The following is a 20,279-nucleotide window of genomic DNA, read 5'->3' on the forward strand; positions in this document are numbered from 1 at the left end:
AAAAGCCAATTTATTTGCTTTCTTAAAGGTAAGAGAATAAAGTTATTCCACTAACTAATGCCGATCAAGTTTTTCTTTCTTTCTTTTCTTTTTTTTGGATAACCTAGTCCGAAATCGAACACAGGTCCGTGGAAGTCATATTAAAACCTCTCAACTATACAGATCACCCTGATGGGCTAATATCATTCAAGTTTCAATAGGTGGGATTTGCAAATGCATTCATCATTTCATCTTCATATGTACTAGGGACTCTGCTTTTATTTGTGGCATCTACTTTCAGTTTATTATAATTTGTAATTTTAATAGGCATTCTCCTTTAAACCTAGTATTGATGAGATATCCCTACGGATTTGTGTTAAAAATGCAGTCCTACGGGCATATACAAATAACTCATGATATCTAAATGCCTATAACAAAGTTTTGAAATGATAAATAATTAATCCTACAGTAAAAGGGTGTATCTAAAAGTTCCATAAAAGGAAAGGGTGTATCTATAAAAGGAGCCAACTGAGAAAACACAACTGCAATCAAAGAAGATGCGAGTAAACTTCTATTTATCTATTTGTTTTGTTAAAAGAGACTGATGATACTTTTACGATCAGATTTGTAAATGATGGGATGTAGAGAAAGAAAATAAGTTTATATCTAAAATTTTACAGGATCCAAAATTCCCAAAGGATAAATCTCTCCACTGATTGAACTTCAAACTAAGTTCTATCCATTGAAGTGTAAACAACTTACATAGAGTCCTCAGCAAAAAGAAGAAATTATACACTTATTTCCTTTTTTTCCGCTGAGTTTTCTGTTGATTTACAGACTGGTTTCGTATCAAAACTCAGAAAATACATGAACTTTTATCCCTTGCTGCAAATCCGTCCATCCACGTTTGATGGGCGTGCACCAACGCAAATCCTTCTGGAGTTTCAGGCTGCGAAAGCAATTCTACATAGAATAAGAAAACAATTTTTACGAGAATAAGCAACGGACTTTGAATCAGTGTTTACCTTCGAGTGTAATAGCGCGGTCACAATACAACTCTGAGGCCCTTCATCTGCCAAGATTTGGACAGCATGGATTAGTAAGCTGGAAGCGCAATGCTAAATGAAAATACACACACAACTAATAATAATAATACAATACTATATCTATCTGGGAAGAAAAAGATTGTCCACTTGAGTAGGAAGCAAGAACTATTACTATTATTATCTTTGGCAAGAATAGAGAATTTGAATACAAACAATTGTGGAGCTTCTCAATTCGGGTAAAATGTGAAGGTTTTTTTACCACCTGTAGGCCTACCTCAGTGTCATCATCACTCTTCAGCTTGCTCTCACTGTTAGTTTAAGCCTGAATGGGCAACTAGGTTCATGTAATCTTTGCATCAACATTTTGGGGTTAAGCTTTGTGAATCCTTCTTCTGCATTTCTCTTTCTGAAGAGCAAGCTTATCAAATAAGTGGACGATATATCATTTTTCCCCCTTTTCGCAACCCCTATCCGAATTCAATTGTTTTGATGCGAGTCCTTGTCACTCCTTTGAGCATGAACTTATCTCTCCTACTTCCACAAAATAATCCCATGTTACACATGAGAAAACTATCTAAAAACCAAATCTTCCTTGTCTTATCCTTAGCTGAAGCTACCTTTAACTTGTTAAGAATTAAATAATTCCATCCTTTCTTTAAGAAATAGCCAGTCTCAATATTCTAATCTCAGTAGCATGCATTTTTTCGGACATGTTTAATTACTCAACACTCTGATTTACAAAACATGGTTGGTATTACAATCAATCTCCTTCTAGAATTTTTGTTCAACTTTATGGTTATTCATGATCATATGGTACTCCAAAATCACTTCCCCATTTCAAATATCCTGTTTTAACTCTACAGACTAGATTGTCCGCAACCGTCACCATGACTCCATAATCTAACCACCACGAACACACGATGAATTATTCACATTAACTGGTATTATTAGTATCAGTTATTTCATGGCATCAATGTGAATCATAAACTCAGTTCTTGTAACAGCTACAGTTACCTTTCATATATTTCCATATTACTCCCACTAATTTTAGATCATGAAATTCTAAAGCATCTTTTGCTAGTATCCACAATAACACTACTGTTTAAAGAGGCAAGATGGACTTTTTGCATATGCGAGAAGAATAACAATGAAAAAACCACATGCACTTATGTGTGAGAGCATGATAAATAATTGACAAAGGGAGCAAGTTGTGTAACTAACCTGACTGCTCCCATTTATCAAATTTCACTAGCCAAGTATCTGAACCAATCTGAGAAGAAGATACTCTGTCCACCCAAACTTGAAACTGACTTCCTTTTCTATCACCATAATAATGTGCAAATGTATCGATACACTCATGAAGACGACACTCAACTCCAGAAGGATGGACAATAATTCCACTGTGATACTACAACAACAACAATTTATTAGTTGATATTGCATGAAAATACATAAGTTCAGGACAAGATGTCTATTTAATTCATCTATATCATCATGTTTCATCTGAGATTCTTGTTGTTTTCAAGCACAAACAAAGTTTTATGAAATAAAAGTTGTCACTTAGGGAACTATGTTTTTTAAGTGAACTTGCTTTGGGACCTCTGCATCAGTTGAATATGCAAGTTTCTAAAATGTGGCATCATATACCATCTTCTTAATAGTAAAACCAAGAATAACATATTTATATTGAAATACAACAAGAAAAATGTAACTCACTGTTATCCTTTTCATATTCTCAATGATCAATTTAGAGTTTTCTAGCTCAGCTCGACGCCATCTCTCATACAACAAGTAGAACATGACGACCTCATGCCCAGGATTGAATGTCTCTAGCTTGAAAGTAGATAAATCCACAACATCTCTAGGAGACATATTAGGACCCAGCTTGAAATGCCCTATACCTTCAATTATACCTGCTGCACATCTTTCAGTTGCATGAATTATCTTCAGATTATTCTTGCCAATTTCCTTGTACCATTGCAATAACTCCTCTTGGGCATTGCTAACCTACAAATTCACAAACATAAGTCATACAAAAGCGATCTAACAAACAACCGAAGCTCTTCAATGCTAGCAGATTAAACTCACTATCACGCCGTGGACATCAGGAACAATGAACAGCTCAGCATCATTGCCAGAATCACCACAAACGAGAGTATTCACAGGAGTCTTTCCATCCGATTTAAACCTCTTAAGCAAATAGGCTAGAGCTTGACCCTTGCCTGCACCTTGTGGAAGTACATCAATGGCTGTTCCGCTGCTATAAATTATTTTCACATCCAACTGAACAAGACGCAAAATCACATTTTCAAACAACCCAATTTCTTTCCAAAAATTGTAAGTTTGTACAGATCAATCTCACCCCTTGTTTCCCGAGACGTTCATAGAGGGACTGTATCACTCCTTCAGCTTTTCTTTTCTCTATGAAGAAGCTAACCTTATGAGGCCGCTGCTCTGTTGCTGACTACAGTCATATTAATAAACAAACATCTCTAATTCGCTAAAAAAAGTTTAAAAAGAAGGATTTGAGACGTTGGTCTACAAATCCCATCTATGTCGAAAGAAGTCCCTCAAAATTTGATATTACAGAATAAACCCCTCAAAACCCATTACTTACCCCCACATTAGTCCATTATATATGTTCAGTCAATCTGAATGATAGTAACAACTGTTAATCTTTCTATTTTCCTATTATAACCATGTCTTCTGCTCTCCAATTCCTTTTAACAGTCATGAAGGCACTGACTCCTCATAAAACCCATTCAAAACTCACTCTATGTTATATGCTCTTATGTGCAAAATTTATGTTCAGTGTGCAAATTTTAATGGGTCTGGAAGGAGCCATTGTCTGCATAATGGTCATATAGTTTAGAAAACAGAAACTTAAATCAAATGCCGTTAGTTTCTTTAGGAGTTAAACACACAGGTTTAAACTACAGAGACTATCTGGGGATAAATAATGAGATCAAGTTCTTTTGTTTCTATCTTTCGAAATAGATGAGATTCGGGTGATCAATATCTTTAAAATAAAATAAATAAATAACATTTTCTTTTGGAGTTCAGGTATACTACCTGAAACAAGAGCTCGGGAAACTTGGACGTCTCCTCAATGACAACGTCTCGATCCCATTTCTGATCAAGAAACCGCTCCCACTCCTCATCAACAACCATCGTCTCACCATAAGCGATCTCGGTGCCAACCGACATGATCGTGATATCGGGGGTCAGCAAGGGCTTCTCTTTCCTCAGCTCCTTGTACATCGCCGGCGATCTCCCAGTCGAGAACACAAGGAGAGAGTCATGGCGGTAGCTTGATTCCCACAGCGCATCGAATCGAAGCAGCGAGAGGTTATTAGGATCATCATGATCAACCTAATTAAAAGAAAAAGAATCTATCAGTTTTAGAAGCTAGGGTTTGAACTAGTAGACGTTACCATTGTGTTGTCGAGGTCGGAGACGATCATTAGGCGAGCCGGAGCAGCGAGACGATCCATGAGCTTAAGTTGATTTTAAAAAAAGGTGTGAGCTTGGAGATTTGTACAATTTAGGGTTTTTTTTTTCCAGGGAGAACCGAAGGAGAGGGGAGTGAGCGGGAGGGTTGATAGGATCCAGAGTCATCGGCGCTTCTTCGGCTAAAAAGGGACAGCGGCCGGAGTTTGAGAATATTCTGAAGATATTTTTGTCTTTTTATCAGTTTGAAAAATAAAGAAATTTTGGAAATAAATAAATGTGGACTAAATTACAGGATTGTTATTTTTTTTGCATCCCCCTCTTACCAGTTGGCTAAGTTCTGTTATTTTTTCTGAGCCGAATATGCAATTAGACCCAAAACTTCATCGCCGGTGAAAAAAGCTATGGAACCTTTTTTCTTCTAATCTAGCGATTTTTAACCTTTCAAGCTTTTTTTTTCACTATTTTTTATAGTAATTTCATATCCTCTCCTTCTTTATCCTAAAATCTACTTACTTGTAATGGACTCAACATCCTTACTTAAGCTTGAACATAGTTCTTATCCTTACACCATTATGCCAAATAATCTTCGAACGTTTTTCTCATGAATAATACAGCACTAATAGCATCACGTGAGGTTTTTGGCGGCTTTTATCCATTGGCCCGAAGTTTTAGGCCTAATTGCACTTTTGGCTCCAAAAACGCCAAAACGTCACTGGAGCTAGAAAAAATATCAAAGTGGTAGATTGAGTATATAAAAGACACCAATCTGATAGTTTAGCCAAAATGTTCGTTATTTTTTTTTTCTTTGCACGAATTCAGCTGATGATTTAAGACACACACAGGGGCGGAGCTGAATGGGTGCCTCTGGGTTCCTAGGACACCAGTAAAAACTGAATATCTACCAGAGAGCACATATAAAAATAACAAAAGTATAGATGGTTTAGCGGAAAAGGGTCTCAAGGAACCCAGCATGCGCGCGGGTTCGAATCTCGCAAGGAACACAGCATGCGCACGGGTTCGAATTTTTCAGCTTAATGATAGTTTGGTGGCTTATGTTGAGAGAGATGCATTTTCCACCATTACCGATGTATCTATAGGACACCATAGGATTAAAATCCTGGCTCCGCCACTGCACACACACACACGAGCGTTCTTCATTAACATCTCTATTTTCTCTGCTACAAAATACAATGGGATTTGGTAATTAGATTTTAGAGAGCATATGTAGGCAAATAGCACAAAGCACGGATCAAAACAAAGCTTCCGGAGAGGATAACGTCACATACTTACTGCCACCCTTTTTTAGTTGAAGCCTGTCGAGGAGAACAAATACACGAAGTTAAGGATACCAGAATATGCTCTTTTTTGCATTACTTTAACCCAGTAAAGTTACAATTCCACAAGACAGTAGTATGGACGCTATTTCTTCAATACCTTCGCATTAACAACACCGATGACCAGGAGGTTAACAAAAATGCATCCAAGAATCAGAACCCTAAACTAGTACTGACCCCCTGCCACGTCATCCTGTGGTGGGTCCGGATGCTGCGGGGGACCCCCTGCCACATCATCTTTCGCCCATTACCTCCAACCTCCAAGCAGTACCCAAACTTTCTTGCTTCAGATTCTTCACCCATGAAACGGAGGAAAGCCATGTACACTGGTTCAGATCCTAACAAAAATGCTTCCAAGTGCAGACAAAAGTACTGACCGAAGCAGTTGAAAAGCTGGCAAATAAAATTCTAATCAGTTCTCAGAGGAAAACCAAATTAAAGGGAAGTATATCCAATGTTGAAATAAGTTTGACATATGGTCTTCGTTCAAGGCGTTAAAAAAATGACTGGTAATTGTTCCAAAAATTTACTACTAGTTTTGTAACAGAATGACTCAATCCTGGCAAGGCAAGAGCAAGTAGTAGAGAAGCTACTAAATGTGGTAAACTTTCGGCCATCGGGATGGGTCAAGGGTATGCATTCTTATCACCATCATGTCCTGATTTTGACCAAGAAACTTAAAATTCACAACACAAACATATAGTCACATAAAATAATTTAAAAAAATGAAAATGTGATTTCTAAGTCTTAAATAGTCAGATAGTAGGTTGAAGGAAAAATAATCTTGCTAATTCAAAAAAAAAACATACGAATTGGAGCTGAAATATTTGATTTACGGATTAATCAATTACTCATATTTGATGATCAATCTGAGAACAAGATGCTCTCTCTTTAAGTCGTAGTCTTAACAGAATGAAGACCATTGTCTCTAAGGTTTATAAGAAACCAATTAAAAGTGACTTGTGCATTAAAACTTTGATTTTGAAAAGCTCTCAGTACACGTATGAGACAGATCTTTTTACAATAAATCAACCAAAGGGAAGAAAATGAGCTTACTGTTAGCGTCCATGAAACATTATCAACTGAGCATGGGTTTTGCTTCACATATCGGTGATTAAAGGTGCAACCATTCTGAAGATCCACCTTATGGTTCTCCCTTAGATGAGACAAAAGGGACTGGATATCCCCAGTCAAGGGGCAATCTGAACCAGGATGAGGACATTCATATGGCCTGTAAATACATTGTTCTTCATGCTGCAGCCTAGTATAGTAAGGGAATATCTCCTCACAACCAAGGTACTGGTATGAACAGGGCAAGTGGAGTGAAACTGCAAGCTTTTCAAGTGCCAGACATCTTATATTACCGATTTCCTTTCGGCAAATTGGACATTTGTTTTTAACTCTGTTCTTGCAGGCAGAACACAGGGTGTGCCTGTTGGATTTAATCTAATAAATCTATTTGTGGGCACATATGATTAATCAATGTGTATTGCTATCTTTCAGGATAACCCACTAAAGTGATCAATTAAGTTGGGTTAATTTGGTATTTAAATAAGTCATGGGGTTATATGTGCAGATACCAGGTTGTAATTGTAATTTATTGAGGGGCTAAATTACAAAAGTACAACATCTATAAATAAGGGGTTATGGTCCCTAACCTAGGATTACATTCTCTAATTCTCTACACCCCCATCTAGCTAGAGAAATTCGGATTTAGAGAAACCCTAAGGTTAGAAGATCAAAACCCATCTCAAGCAAGATTTCATCCATGGATTCAGGTATAAGCTTCCGCTCTTTTGATTATTGTTAATCTCTTTGAATTAATCATGGCTATATGGTTTTAGATCTCAAGTTTTGATTTAGATCTAACAAGTGGTATCAGAGCCACCTTGATTAATTCTTAGGGATTTAAGTTCTATTGGGTTTTTGATCTTAAATCTCTGGTTAAAGATTCATATTTTTTGGGTTCGGATGAACAGTAAAAATTTTTGTTCGGATGAACAGTAACGAAAAGTTTTTCGGATGAGCAGTAACTGAAAAATCGCCGGTGAACAGTAACTTTTTGGAATTTTTTGGATTTTTCTTTGATTTTTCCTTCAATTTTTTCCAATTCTGGATCTGTTTTGAAAATAAAAATCAAAGATTTTTTGGTTTGACGGCGGCGGTTTCAGTTTGAAACCCTAAGGGTTCATGGCGAAAATTAAGGAGGTGGTTACCTCAAACGAACCTCGCGTTCGTTCAATTTTAACCGAGCTTCGCGCTCAACGAACCTTGCGTTCGTTCTAAGGTGAACCTCGCGTTCAACTAAGGTGAGCGTCAAGCTCAATTTCAACGAACCTCGCGTTCGTTCTAAGGTGAACCTCGCGTTCAACTAAGGTGAGCGTCAAGCTCAATTTCAACGAACCTCGCGTTCGTTCTAAGGTGAACCTCGCGTTCAACTCAGGTGAGCGTCAAGCTCAATTTTTAACGAACCTCGCGTTCGTTCTTCAGACGAACCTCGCGTTCGTACTTCAGACGAACCTCGCGTTCGTACTTCAGACGAACCTCGCGTTCGTACTTCAGACGAACCTCGCGTTCGAACTTCAGACGAACCTCGCGTTCGTACTTCAGACGAACCTCGCGTTCGTACTTCAGACGAACCTCGCGTTCGTACTTCAGACGAACCTCGCGTTCGTACTTCAGACGAACCTCGCGTTCGTACTTCAGACGAACCTCGCGTTCGTACTTCAGACGAACCTCGCGTTCGTACTTCAGACGAACCTCGCGTTCGTACTTCAGACGAACCTCGCGTTCGTACTTCAGACGAACTTCGCGTTCGAACTTCAGACGAACCTCGTGTTCATTTTTAAACGAACCTCGCGTTCGTTCCCAAGTTGAACCTCGCGTTCTTTTATCTTCGGTCGAGCCTCGCGTTCGAGCTTCAGACGAACCTCACGTTCGTGCTTAAGTGAGTCTCGTACTCAATACAGTCGAACCTCGCGTTCGAAGTTAAGGGAACTTCGTGTTCATTATGGTTAAGCCTCGGCTTTTCATGGGTCCACTTTGGTATACTTAATTTATTCAATTAAGTTATGGGCCCTAATTAAGTTGTGAGACCCCAATTAAGTTTTTGGAAATTCAGTTGATTTAAATTAAAACTTTTTAATTTAAATCTAATTTGGTTTTTAATCAATTATTTAATTCAAATATTATGACACTAAGGTATTAAGGTTGTCTCTCACTCCAATTGATTAATTGAAACAAGAAGTTGCCAAAGTAACCTCTCTTGTGTAGATTGTTCATGAGGAATGTGAGATGTTTGTGTGTATGCTTTCGTGTAAATATTTAATCGGCCCAAAGGAAGGTTAATATTTATTTAGACTGTATACACATCTGCGATGATAAGCGTGTGACAATTATAAGGTTTACATGTGAATAATGAATCGATCCAAAGATAGTTTCATTATTTGACATGAGTTATTGTCAATGTTTGATCATTGCAACAAGGTATCACTTACAAGTTAATATTACTGTCCAAAGACTTGATATTAATGTTGTGCCGGTATCTTGGATGGGGATTGTCATTATTTGAATTTTATTGATTATGGTTATTGATGTGAGCATTTTTGTTTTATTTCAGCTAATGCATCTGCTGCAACAATTTCTGCTAACATCAACTCAATTCCCATGCTAAATGGGACAAACTTCAAGGTTTGGAAAGAGAACATATTAATTGTTCTTGGCTGCATGGATCTTGACTATGCATTAAGAACTGAACAACCCCAACCTCTCAATGCGGATAGCACTCCTGATGCAAAGAAGGAGCATGAGAAGTGGGAGCGTTCAAATCGCATGAGTCTTATGATCATTAAGCGCGGCGTTCCGGAAGCCTTCAGGGGCATAGAATCCGAAGGGATTACTAAGGCTAAAGATTTCCTTGCCGAAATTGAGAAGCGTTTTGCGAAAAACGATAAGGTAGAAACAAGCACGCTTTTAGCTCGCTTGATTTCAATGAAGTATAAGGGCAAAGGAAATATCAGGGAGTACATTATGGAAATGTCTCATATTGCTTCAAAGCTTAAGGCACTTAAACTCGATCTTTGTGACGAGTTATTAGTGCATCTGGTTTTGTTGTCTCTTCCTGCACAGTTTAACCAATTTAAGGTCAGTTATAACTGTCAAAAGGAGAAATGGACTCTAAATGAGCTCATTTCATACTGTGTGCAAGAAGAAGACAGGTTGAAGCAAGATAAGACAGAAAGTGCTCATTTGGCCTATGCCTCTAAGGATAAGGGCAAGAAAAGGAAGAATGATAAGGAAGCTGCTAAGGGTCCAGTTGAGAAGAAACAACATAAGGATAATCAGGGTTGTTTCTTCTGTAAGAAGCCTGGACATGTAAAGAAGGACTGTACAAAATATCACGCCTGGCGTGATAATAAGGGTACGTTCCTTGCTTTGGTCTGTTCTGAGGTTAATTTAGCTTCAGTACCTAGAAACACTTGGTGGTTAGACTCTGGTGCTACTACTCACATAAGTGTTTCTATGCAGGGTTGCCTGAGCTACCGAAAGCCAAGTGATGTTGAAAGACACATCTTTGTGGGCGACGGACAATCGGTAGATGTGGAAGCAATTGGGCACTTTAGGTTGTTGTTAGGAACTGGTTATTATTTGGATTTAAAAGATACTTTTGTAGTACCGTCTTTTAGACGGAATTTGGTTTCTGTTTCTGTATTGGACAAATCAGGTTATTCTTGTTCATTTGGAAACAGTCAATTCAGTTTATCTTTTAATTCAAATGTTGTGGGAACCGGTTACTTGAGTATTTATGACAACCTATATTTGCTTGATACAATTGCTTCTTACAATGAATCCTTGCATGTGGAATCACGTGGTACTAAGCGTAAATTAAATAAGGAAAATTCGGCGACATTATGGCATAAGCGCTTAGGTCATATCTCAAAAGGTAGAGTTGAGCGTCTTGTGTCTGATGGCATTTTGGATTCCCTTGATTTTTCGGACTTCGACGTATGTGTTGAATGTATCAAGGGAAAACAGACCAAAGTGAAGAGATTAGGTGCCAACAGATCTTCGGATGTCTTAGAATTGATACATACGGATATTTGTGGGCCATTCCCTACGGAATCCTGGAATGGTCAACAATATTTTATATCATTCATAGACGATTACTCACGTTATGGGCACCTATATCTTATTCATGAAAAATCTGAGTCTCTGGACATGTTCAAAGCCTATAAAGCTGAAGTTGAGAATCAACTCAACAGAAGAATTAAAACCGTCAGATCTGATCGTGGTGGTGAGTACTACGGTAGATATGATGGTTCAGGTGAACAACGTCCAGGACCATTTGCTAGATACCTAGAGGAATGCGGTATCGTCCCACAGTACACTATGCCGGGTTCACCTAGCATGAATGGTGTAGCTGAAAGACGAAACAGGACTCTTAAGGATATGGTAAGAAGTATGATTGCTCATTCTTCTTTACCAGAGTCACTCTGGGGAGAAGCACTTAAGACAGCAGCTTACATTCTGAATAGAGTACCAAGTAAAGCAGTTGCTAAAACACCTTATGAGCTTTGGACTGGTCGAAAGCCCAGTTTAAAGCATTTACATATTTGGGGATGTCCAGCTGAGGCAAGGCCTTATAGGCCAAATGAAAAGAAATTGGACTCCAAAACAGTTAGCAGCTACTTTATTGGGTACCCTGATCGCTCTAGGGGCTATAAGTTTTATGATCCCACTATAAGGAATATTTTTGAGACGGGAACAGCAACATTCTTTGAGGATGTTGAGTTTGGGGGGAGAAATAAGGTTAGAGACATTAGTTTTGAGGAGGAATTGGCTTCAGATCCAATCCATACAGTTACTTTTGACAATATTCAGGTTCCTATACCTGTTGTTGCTCAAGAAGTAAATCCGGAACCTCAAGATGATAATGTTGAACAACTCCCTGTTCCAGAAGAACAAACTCAACAACCTCAAGAACCAGTGCCATTAAGGAGATCCACGAGAGAAAGGAGAAATGCTATTCCGGATGATTATATTGTATTTCTCCAAGAACATGAGGAAAGTAGTGGAATGTTAGAAGATGATCCAATCAACTTCTCTCAGGCCATGAAAAGTTCTAACTCTCAACAGTGGATTGATGCCATGAATGAAGAGTATAAGTCTATGCAAGACAATAAGGTTTGGGAACTTGTCCCATTGCCAGAAGGTGCAAAACCAATTGGTTGTAAATGGATTTTTAAAACCAAGCGGGATGCAAACGGTAATGTGGAGAGGTATAAGGCGCGTCTTGTGGCTAAAGGCTATACTCAAAAGGAAGGCATTGATTATACAGAGACTTTCTCTCCGGTTTCATCGAAAGACTCTTTCAGAATAATCATGGCACTTGTTGCTCATTATGATCTTGAGTTACATCAGATGGATGTTAAGACTGCATTTCTCAATGGAGACATTGATGAGATGATTTATATGGTGCAACCAGAAAACTTTGTGTCAGGAGACCCAAAGAATATGGTTTGCAAATTAAGGAAATCCATCTATGGACTCAAGCAAGCTCCTCGTCAATGGTATCATAAGTTTCAACAAATAGTTATCTCGTTCGGTTTTGAGATGAACATTGTTGATGACTGTGTATATCACAAGTTCAGTGGGAGTAAGTATATTTTTCTGGTTCTGTATGTGGATGACATCTTGCTTGCCACTAATGATATAGGCATGTTGCACGAAACCAAGAGATTTCTATCAAAGAATTTTGAGATGAAAGATCTTGGGGACGCCTCTTTTATATTAGGGATCCAGATACATCGAGATCGCTCTCGGGGTATTCTTGGATTATCACAAAAGAGCTATATCGATAAGGTACTTAAAAGGTTTGGCATGCAAGATTGCAGACCAGGTGACACCCCTGTTGCTAAAGGAGACAAGTTTAGTCTCAATCAGTGCCCTAAAGGTAACCTTGAAATTCAGGAAATGCAGAAGATTCCTTATGCTTCGGCTGTAGGAAGTCTAATGTATGCTCAGGTATGTACGCGTCCGGATATTGCGTACATTGTTGGGATGTTAGGCAGATACTTAAGCAACCCTGGTATGGATCATTGGATAGCAGTCAAAAGGGTTATGAGGTATCTTCAGAAAACAAAAGATTACATGCTCACATACAGAAAATCAGAGAAATTAGAGGTCATTGGGTATTCGGACTCTGATTTTGCTGGATGCCAAGATAGCAGGAAGTCTACATCAGGCTACATTTATATGTTAGCAGGAGGAGCTATATCATGGAAAAGTGTCAAACAAACACTAGTAGCTTCCTCCACTATGGCAGCAGAATTTGTAGCTTGCTATGAGGCATCCAATCAGGGAATATGGCTGCGAAATTTTGTCACGGGACTGCGCATTTTGGAAAATGTTGAAAGACCACTAAGGTTATATTGTGACAATAAATCTGCAGTAATGTATTCCAATAACAACAGGAGCTCAACTAAGTCAAAACATATTGACATTAAGTTCCTGGTTGTGAAAGAAAGGGTACAGAGTGGACAGATATCCATAGAGCACATTGGGACAAACTCCATGATAGCTGATCCTCTTACTAAGGGATTACCACCTAAGGTCTTTCATGAGCATACTGCTCATATGGGTGTGGTATTATTTGAGGATATTATGTTTTAGTGGGAGTTTGTATTTGTGGTGCTTTATGTTTGTTTGTATTGTCTGATCAGAATAAAGTTTTCAGTTAAGACACTCTGTTACATTATGTTTGGTTTTGACCTCACTAAGGAGGACCAGTTGAAAATAGACATGTACTGATCACATTGCATGTAATTTTCATGCTGCACATCCATGATTGATCTATGTCATTTGATTGTATTGGTATATGTGACCATTGATGGGTCGAGTCACGATAAATGTGACAAAGGCCGCTTTGATCCTATATTGATATAGTCAATGGACGAGATTGTTCGGAAATACCAATTCAGTGATAGCATTTGTTGAGCTCATAAGGTTATACACAATTTAAGGAATCATATGGTGCCCAAGTGGGAGATTGTTGGATTTAATCTAATAAATCTATTTGTGGGCACATATGATTAATCAATGTGTATTGCTATCTTTCAGGATAACCCACTAAAGTGATCAATTAAGTTGAGTTAATTTGGTATTTAAATAAGTCATGGGGTTATATGTGCAGATACCAGGTTGTAATTGTAATTTATTGAGGGGCTAAATTACAAAAGTACAACATCTATAAATAAGGGGTTATGGTCCCTAACCTAGGGTTACATTCTCTAATTCTCTACACCCCCATCTAGCTAGAGAAATTCGGTTTTAGAGAGAACCCTAAGGTTAGAAGATCCAACACCCAAAATCAAGATCAAGCAATGGATTCAGGTATAAGCTTCCGCTCTTTTAGATCCTTGTTAATCTCTTTGAATTAATCATGGCTATATGGTTTTAGATCTCAAGTTTTGATTTAGATCTAACAGTGCCCACTGGGACACTGCAGCAAAATCACATAAAACAGATATTGTAAGATCTACTATGAATAAAACAGATGCAGTCCAAACAAGTGATTTACTAAAAAAAAATGTTCTCGCATAGAGTGATAGTTCATGACAACTTGCTTTCAGAGAACTCACAAGCAATTAAGCAGCTGGAATATTTTGAAACCAATTTATGTGAACAATCTTAAACCAGACTGAAATTTAAATTTATTAGTCATAATTTGCTTCCTATGATAAGGTTTACTCACTTGAAAAGAGTGCAGATTAATTCAATAGCCGCACAAACAAGGTCATCTTTGGTTAGTCAAAGCAAGATAAATAATGTTTCATAATTTCGTTATCAGTACTTCAATCCCCTGTTTAATTCCCTTAAGAAGTATTTTTTAAGAAAAGATGTGGCTCCAGTTACTAAGATGAAATAATGAAATGAAGTATCATCCACCAACTAATTAGTTACGTGTATTCAGTAGGTTTAGAAGAAATCACACTGGAGCTTTAATATGTAATTTAATTAAGCATGGAAGCACTATGCCTTATTGTCATGAATGGAAAGTACGAATTAGATATTGATGTTTTGAACTTGTTATATACAACCTTTCTGGATGACTATGCTAGAAATAAATAAATCAAGTGACAAGGTATTCTGGGCAGTGGATGTTCTGAGAATCATGTGCCACCGTACTGCATGATTATGTATGGAAGTAGAAGCAAAACCAAGGATGAAGTTATTCTGGGCAGTGCAAGTCACCGGGTAAAAAGTATTACATGATGGATGTAGAAATGATAAATAAACAGATGGCACTAAGGAAGTGACACGTGTAATTGCATGTTAAACTTGTGCCCCCCATGTTTATAAACTCCAACAAAATAGCATTCATATCCCAATCTCGAACAATGCTGACTTCTAATTATAGTTATATTTAATAGCTAATATGAATATGGTTGATTATCACTTTCTAAAACTTCTACACCCATAACAAACATTTAGTGTGAAATGTATGGCGCACCTGTTGTATAGGTGGAAACATTGAGTTACTGCATATACAGGACACTCCAAAAGCCCATCTATATCACTGTTCGGAAGAATAGTCAGATTTTTTGAGTACGACGCTTTATACTGAGCCTTTTGACTTGTATTGATGATAGGTGTGTCACTAGAGTTTTCACAGACTGAGGGTGCTTCATCCATCTTAGCGGGAACAGTAGAAGATAACGAGTTCTGTTTCTTTCCCAGCTTAAGATTCGTCATGTTGCAAAATACATGACAGTGCACCTCTTTGTATTTCATCTCTTAGAAAGAAGTTACCCCGTAGGGTTAACATCACAAGGCCTGCACTCCATGCAAATTCCTGTCATAAGTGGTGTAGTTCTTAGCCAGTGAAAATCTTTATAGGACTAATATGCATTTTGTCACTGTCACAGCAGATGCCATTTTTCGTCATGAAGAAATCCTCATGCACTAATCACTACATCAAGAGATGAGCAAAATGGACACATAAAAAGAAGGGCAAGTTAAAGAAAGTCCCCCTAAAGTTAGGAAAATTGATAGAAAATTGGCCCCTGAGTTTTCAAAAGTAACACTTTGCTGGCGGCCGCCCGCCGCGCGCGCAGCCGCCGAACATTTTGCTATCAAACATGCCTTAATGGCAAAAGTACCCCCATTTCATCTTCTTTTTCAAGTGCTTTATCATTCCACCCGAAAATTTCATCTACGATTTTCCCTCAAAGCCCTTGGCCCCTTGCCACTGAAACTGCAACGATTCAAGTTTGATAGTGATTGACATAGGGACTACGTTACCTGGACTCGGGTACGAGTATCCGATACGGGTGCGGATCCGAGTGTCCGATACGAAATTTCTAAAAATTTTGGATACGGGGACACCGTCCTAAATTCCGACACGGGTACGGGGATACGGCAATAAAAATATTTGTTGGATACCTGATCAGAATTGTAGATTTGGTAGCCTCTATGGTTAAAAACTCACTCAATTCTTATTAAAATACTCTATGGTTAAAAACTTATAATTAACTCTTAGAAATATGTGATTTTTTTAGTGATTTTAGTAAAATTCTTATTCTGTAAGTAAAACTCACTCAATTTTTAACAAAAAGAAATACTTCATAGTATAAAAATTTCTAATTGTAAGTTTTAATTTTTGGATGGGCTTCACAAGTGACAATATAAAATTACCGTTCGAACTATATGAAGAAGTGACGATACAACTAATTTATTTTTAGGTGTATGTATGATGTATATAAAATGTTATTAGTTGATCAAGTAAAAATAAGAATATTAATATAACAATAATAGTTTAATTTATTTAATGAAGTAAAACTAATTAAATTCTATTCCTCTAACCTGTATACACTTAATTGCTTCAAATATCTATTGTAAATCCAAGAATTTCTAAAATTATACATCTGTAACAACTTAAGCCTAAATTTACATGAAAAAAAGTTTGATTAACAATTCAGCATGTGGAAAGGCTCTGTAACTTTTCAACTTCCATTTTTTAACTCTTCAATCTTCGTTACCTGCAAGCAAAAGAAATTAATAGTGTTAGACAACTGTTATGGAGGCATTTCCAAGACATTAATTAATTGCTCAGCCACTTTGATAAAAAAAATAACTTAATTGCTCAGCCACGTCATTATTACTCACCGATTCACCCCCTCACCGATGGTCACAGTCACGTATTCATCCCCTCCCCTTCCCACCTCATATTTAGGGGAAAAAAGGAAAAAGAAAAGGGGAAAGCACCGGCGACGGCGAATTATCAACGGCGACGGCGAAATTAAGCCATTGCACTCGTCTCGACCTCGCGTGCAAAAGCCCCATCATCACTACAAACAATTTCGAAGATTCACCTTCAATTTCCAGATCTAGGGTTTACTATTGAAACCCTAGATCTCAAAATGTTTTAATGGCTGTTCGTCTGTGCAATTGATCTGCCAATTCGATGTATTTTGGTATGTAATTTTATCTTTTCTTTCTCTATTGTTTTGGTTTTTTGGTTCACAAACTTCACCGTATCCGAGTGCCGACCACCGTATCCGACCCGTATTTCGTACCCGGATCGGTGTCGGATCGTATCGACACCGGTACGGCGGTCAAACCGCCGTGTCCGAGTAACGTAGCATAGGGACTTCACTAGGGAATTAATTACGTGAAAATTTGAAATTTCCATAATCTCATTTCTTAAATGGTTAAGTTTAACCAGAGAGCTGCCTAAAACTATATATAAATATATATAATATAATATATATATATATATATATATATATATATTATATTATATAGTATATATATATATAGAGAGAGAGAGAGAGAGAGAGAGATTATGAGTATGGCTTGGTACCAAGTACAAATTTTGTGTTTGGTAGTGATTGTGACACAATCCCCTCCACTCATTCAATGGGGGACCACATTCACATGGGTTGAGGAGTGCATGGGGATATGCAACCATTTGAATGAGTGGAGGGGATTATGTCACCTCACTACGCCGAGCATACCCATTTTTCTCATGGCTTAGGTTTACAAACTCAAGGCTAGTAGACAGACTTCCATATTTTAGGCAAATTGTGTCTCACATAAGGGGGGAAAAGGTTGGATTATTTTTTGACTGAGCGTTTGAGGCTCACAAGAACAACAAAAGAGCAAGTTGCTTCTTCCTTCCAGTGAAGAAACTACCTGTGTTTCTTGGCTTAAGTTAAGAACAGGGAAGAGTACTATTGTCCATTAATGAGGTAAATGTGAATGGAGGGGAGAAAGTGTGTTAAAACCTCTGGGAGACTTTTTGTCATTTTTTATAGACCTTCTGCTGGTAGGGGGGGGGGGGGGGGGGGGGGGGGGGGGGGGAGGGGGGGGGGGGGGGGGGGGGGGGGGGGGGGGGGGGGGGGGGGGGGGGGGGGTGGGGGGGGTAATTCTGTAATTTACGCCTACACAAATTAAAACATGGTATCCATGACACAGTAAATAGATAATCACGTAGAAGCAATACCAGGTCACTCTAGCATTAGTTATGTTCAAGCAATTGAAACATTCCCCATAAAACAAATTATAGATGCCTCTCCTCCAAGTAACTTGTCAAGCCTATGTATTCACACAAATGATATTTGCATGAATTTGAAAATTTATTCCCTTAAAATAAGCAAATCGAATTTAATGATACGAGTAGTATACAACTATCTTAAGATTTTTAACCCTTCATGGGAGAATCTACGATGAGAATGTCATCACCACCAAGGTCATCCACCTTTCTTCTATTGACATGGAGCTCATCACTCGCACTACTCAAAGTATACAAAGATCAGCCAAGAAATAGCCAAACAAGATGCCTGGCTGTCAACCTGAAACCAATCCTCTATACGTTGGTGAAATTTCTTTGCTAAAGGGAAACTACAAACCAGAAAGAATATTTAGAAAAAACCTCGAAAGTGGAGCAGACTAGTAGAGAGACCCAATTTAGTGTTTGGTGCGGTCTCAGCCTATTCTAAAAGAGGAGAAAGAATGAATACATTTGTACATGGGCTTGATCTCAAAGGCATGATATAAACTACATCCAAATGTTATAACTTAAAAAATAAAGAATATGTGTCAGGTGTCTGTGTGTGTGCATTTGTCTGTTTTCATGTGTGACATTTTGGTTCTCGACAAGTAAATATGCAGGCTTATTGTGTGATCATCAATCTTCTCGTCTCCTCAACCGCATTAGGTCACCACATATATCTACATCCGTAGATTTTCTCAGCATGTTCGGGGGTAAAATATACCACCTAACCAGTGAAGTTACATGATAGGAAGTATTCAAAATAGAACTATATTGCATATCTTACAGCATCCTACTCCATTGGTACATCGGTTCGGTTGAAAGTCAAATTACTATCAGATGCCGCTGAAAAATTGACAAATCTAGCATGGAATTAAAGCCACAATATCTACTTGCAATCTGATTGCTGTCCAGCATAGTATCTTATTGAGAAATTAGGGCTTCAAGATTACTTGTCATTGATAGAATTGTTGGCTTATATAGCCTTACACACACGTTTACACAAAAGCCCCCTAAAACTCTTTAATTGCATTACATTCTCAACACTCCTCCTCAAGATGGGCGAAATATATCTATTAAGCCCATCTTGTCACATCCTCTAGTTAGGTCTACTGAGCTAAGCCCTTTAGTCAAGCAGTCTGCAGCCTGCTCCTTAGTTGGAACATAGCCTAACTCCAGTAACCCACTGTTCAGCTTCTCCTTGATGAAGAATCTATCAATCTCAATGTGCTTAGTCCTGTCATGTTGAACTGGGTTGTTGGCGATGCTGATAGCTGACTTGTTGTCGCACCACAAACTCATCTTGGCCCCTTGGTCAAGGTTCAGCTCCACCAGCATGTTCTCCGCAACTCCTAAGGCCATGGCTCTGTATTCTGCTTCAGCTGTTGATCTCGCCACCACAGATTGCTTCTTGCTTTTCCAGGAGACTAAGTTGCCTCCTACAAATATGCAATACCCCGAGGTAGACCTCCGATCATCTCCGCAGCTAGCCCAATCTGAGTCACAGTAGCCCTCAATGTTCACGTGGCCACTCCTCCTGAATCTTAGTCCTTTGCCAGGGGCACCCTTCAGATACCTTAGTATCTGGTATACTGCATCCATATGGTTCTTCCTCGGGTCATGCATGTAGTGGCTCACCACGCTTACCGCAAATGAGATGTCTGGACGTGTGTGACTCAGGTAAATCAGTATACCCACTAATCTCTGATATCTCTCGCGATCAATAGGTTCTCCTACCTCAGCACTCAGTCTGAAACTCTGATCAATCGGTGTAGCAACAGGCTTGCACCCTAACATCCCCGTCTCTACAAGAAGATCCAGTGCATACTTCCTCTGGGAGAGAACAATCCCCTTAGGCCCATGAGCTATCTCTATCCTAAGAAAGTATCGAAGCTGCCCCAGATCCTTCACTTC

At 38.5% G+C, this 20,279-nt stretch overlaps 1 protein-coding gene and 1 pseudogene across 1 annotated transcript; both read right to left on the bottom strand.

The window, feature by feature from the left end:
* Nucleotides 696-4,694, bottom strand: LOC109828864 (sucrose-phosphatase 2-like). Its single transcript, XM_020395836.1, has 8 exons — nt 4,460-4,694; nt 4,098-4,397; nt 3,388-3,489; nt 3,114-3,308; nt 2,742-3,032; nt 2,247-2,433; nt 1,005-1,051; nt 696-928 (listed from the first exon to the last, which is right to left on the bottom strand). The coding sequence occupies exons 1-8, from the start codon at nt 4,517-4,519 to the stop codon at nt 836-838; spliced, it is 1,275 nt and encodes a 424-aa protein (XP_020251425.1). The 5' UTR covers nt 4,520-4,694; the 3' UTR covers nt 696-835.
* Nucleotides 5,814-15,565, bottom strand: LOC109828865 (annotated as a pseudogene).

Source organism: Asparagus officinalis, chromosome 1 (assembly GCF_001876935.1).
Source record: "Asparagus officinalis chromosome 1, Aspof.V1, whole genome shotgun sequence".
Classification (NCBI taxonomy): Eukaryota; Viridiplantae; Streptophyta; class Magnoliopsida; order Asparagales; family Asparagaceae; genus Asparagus; species Asparagus officinalis.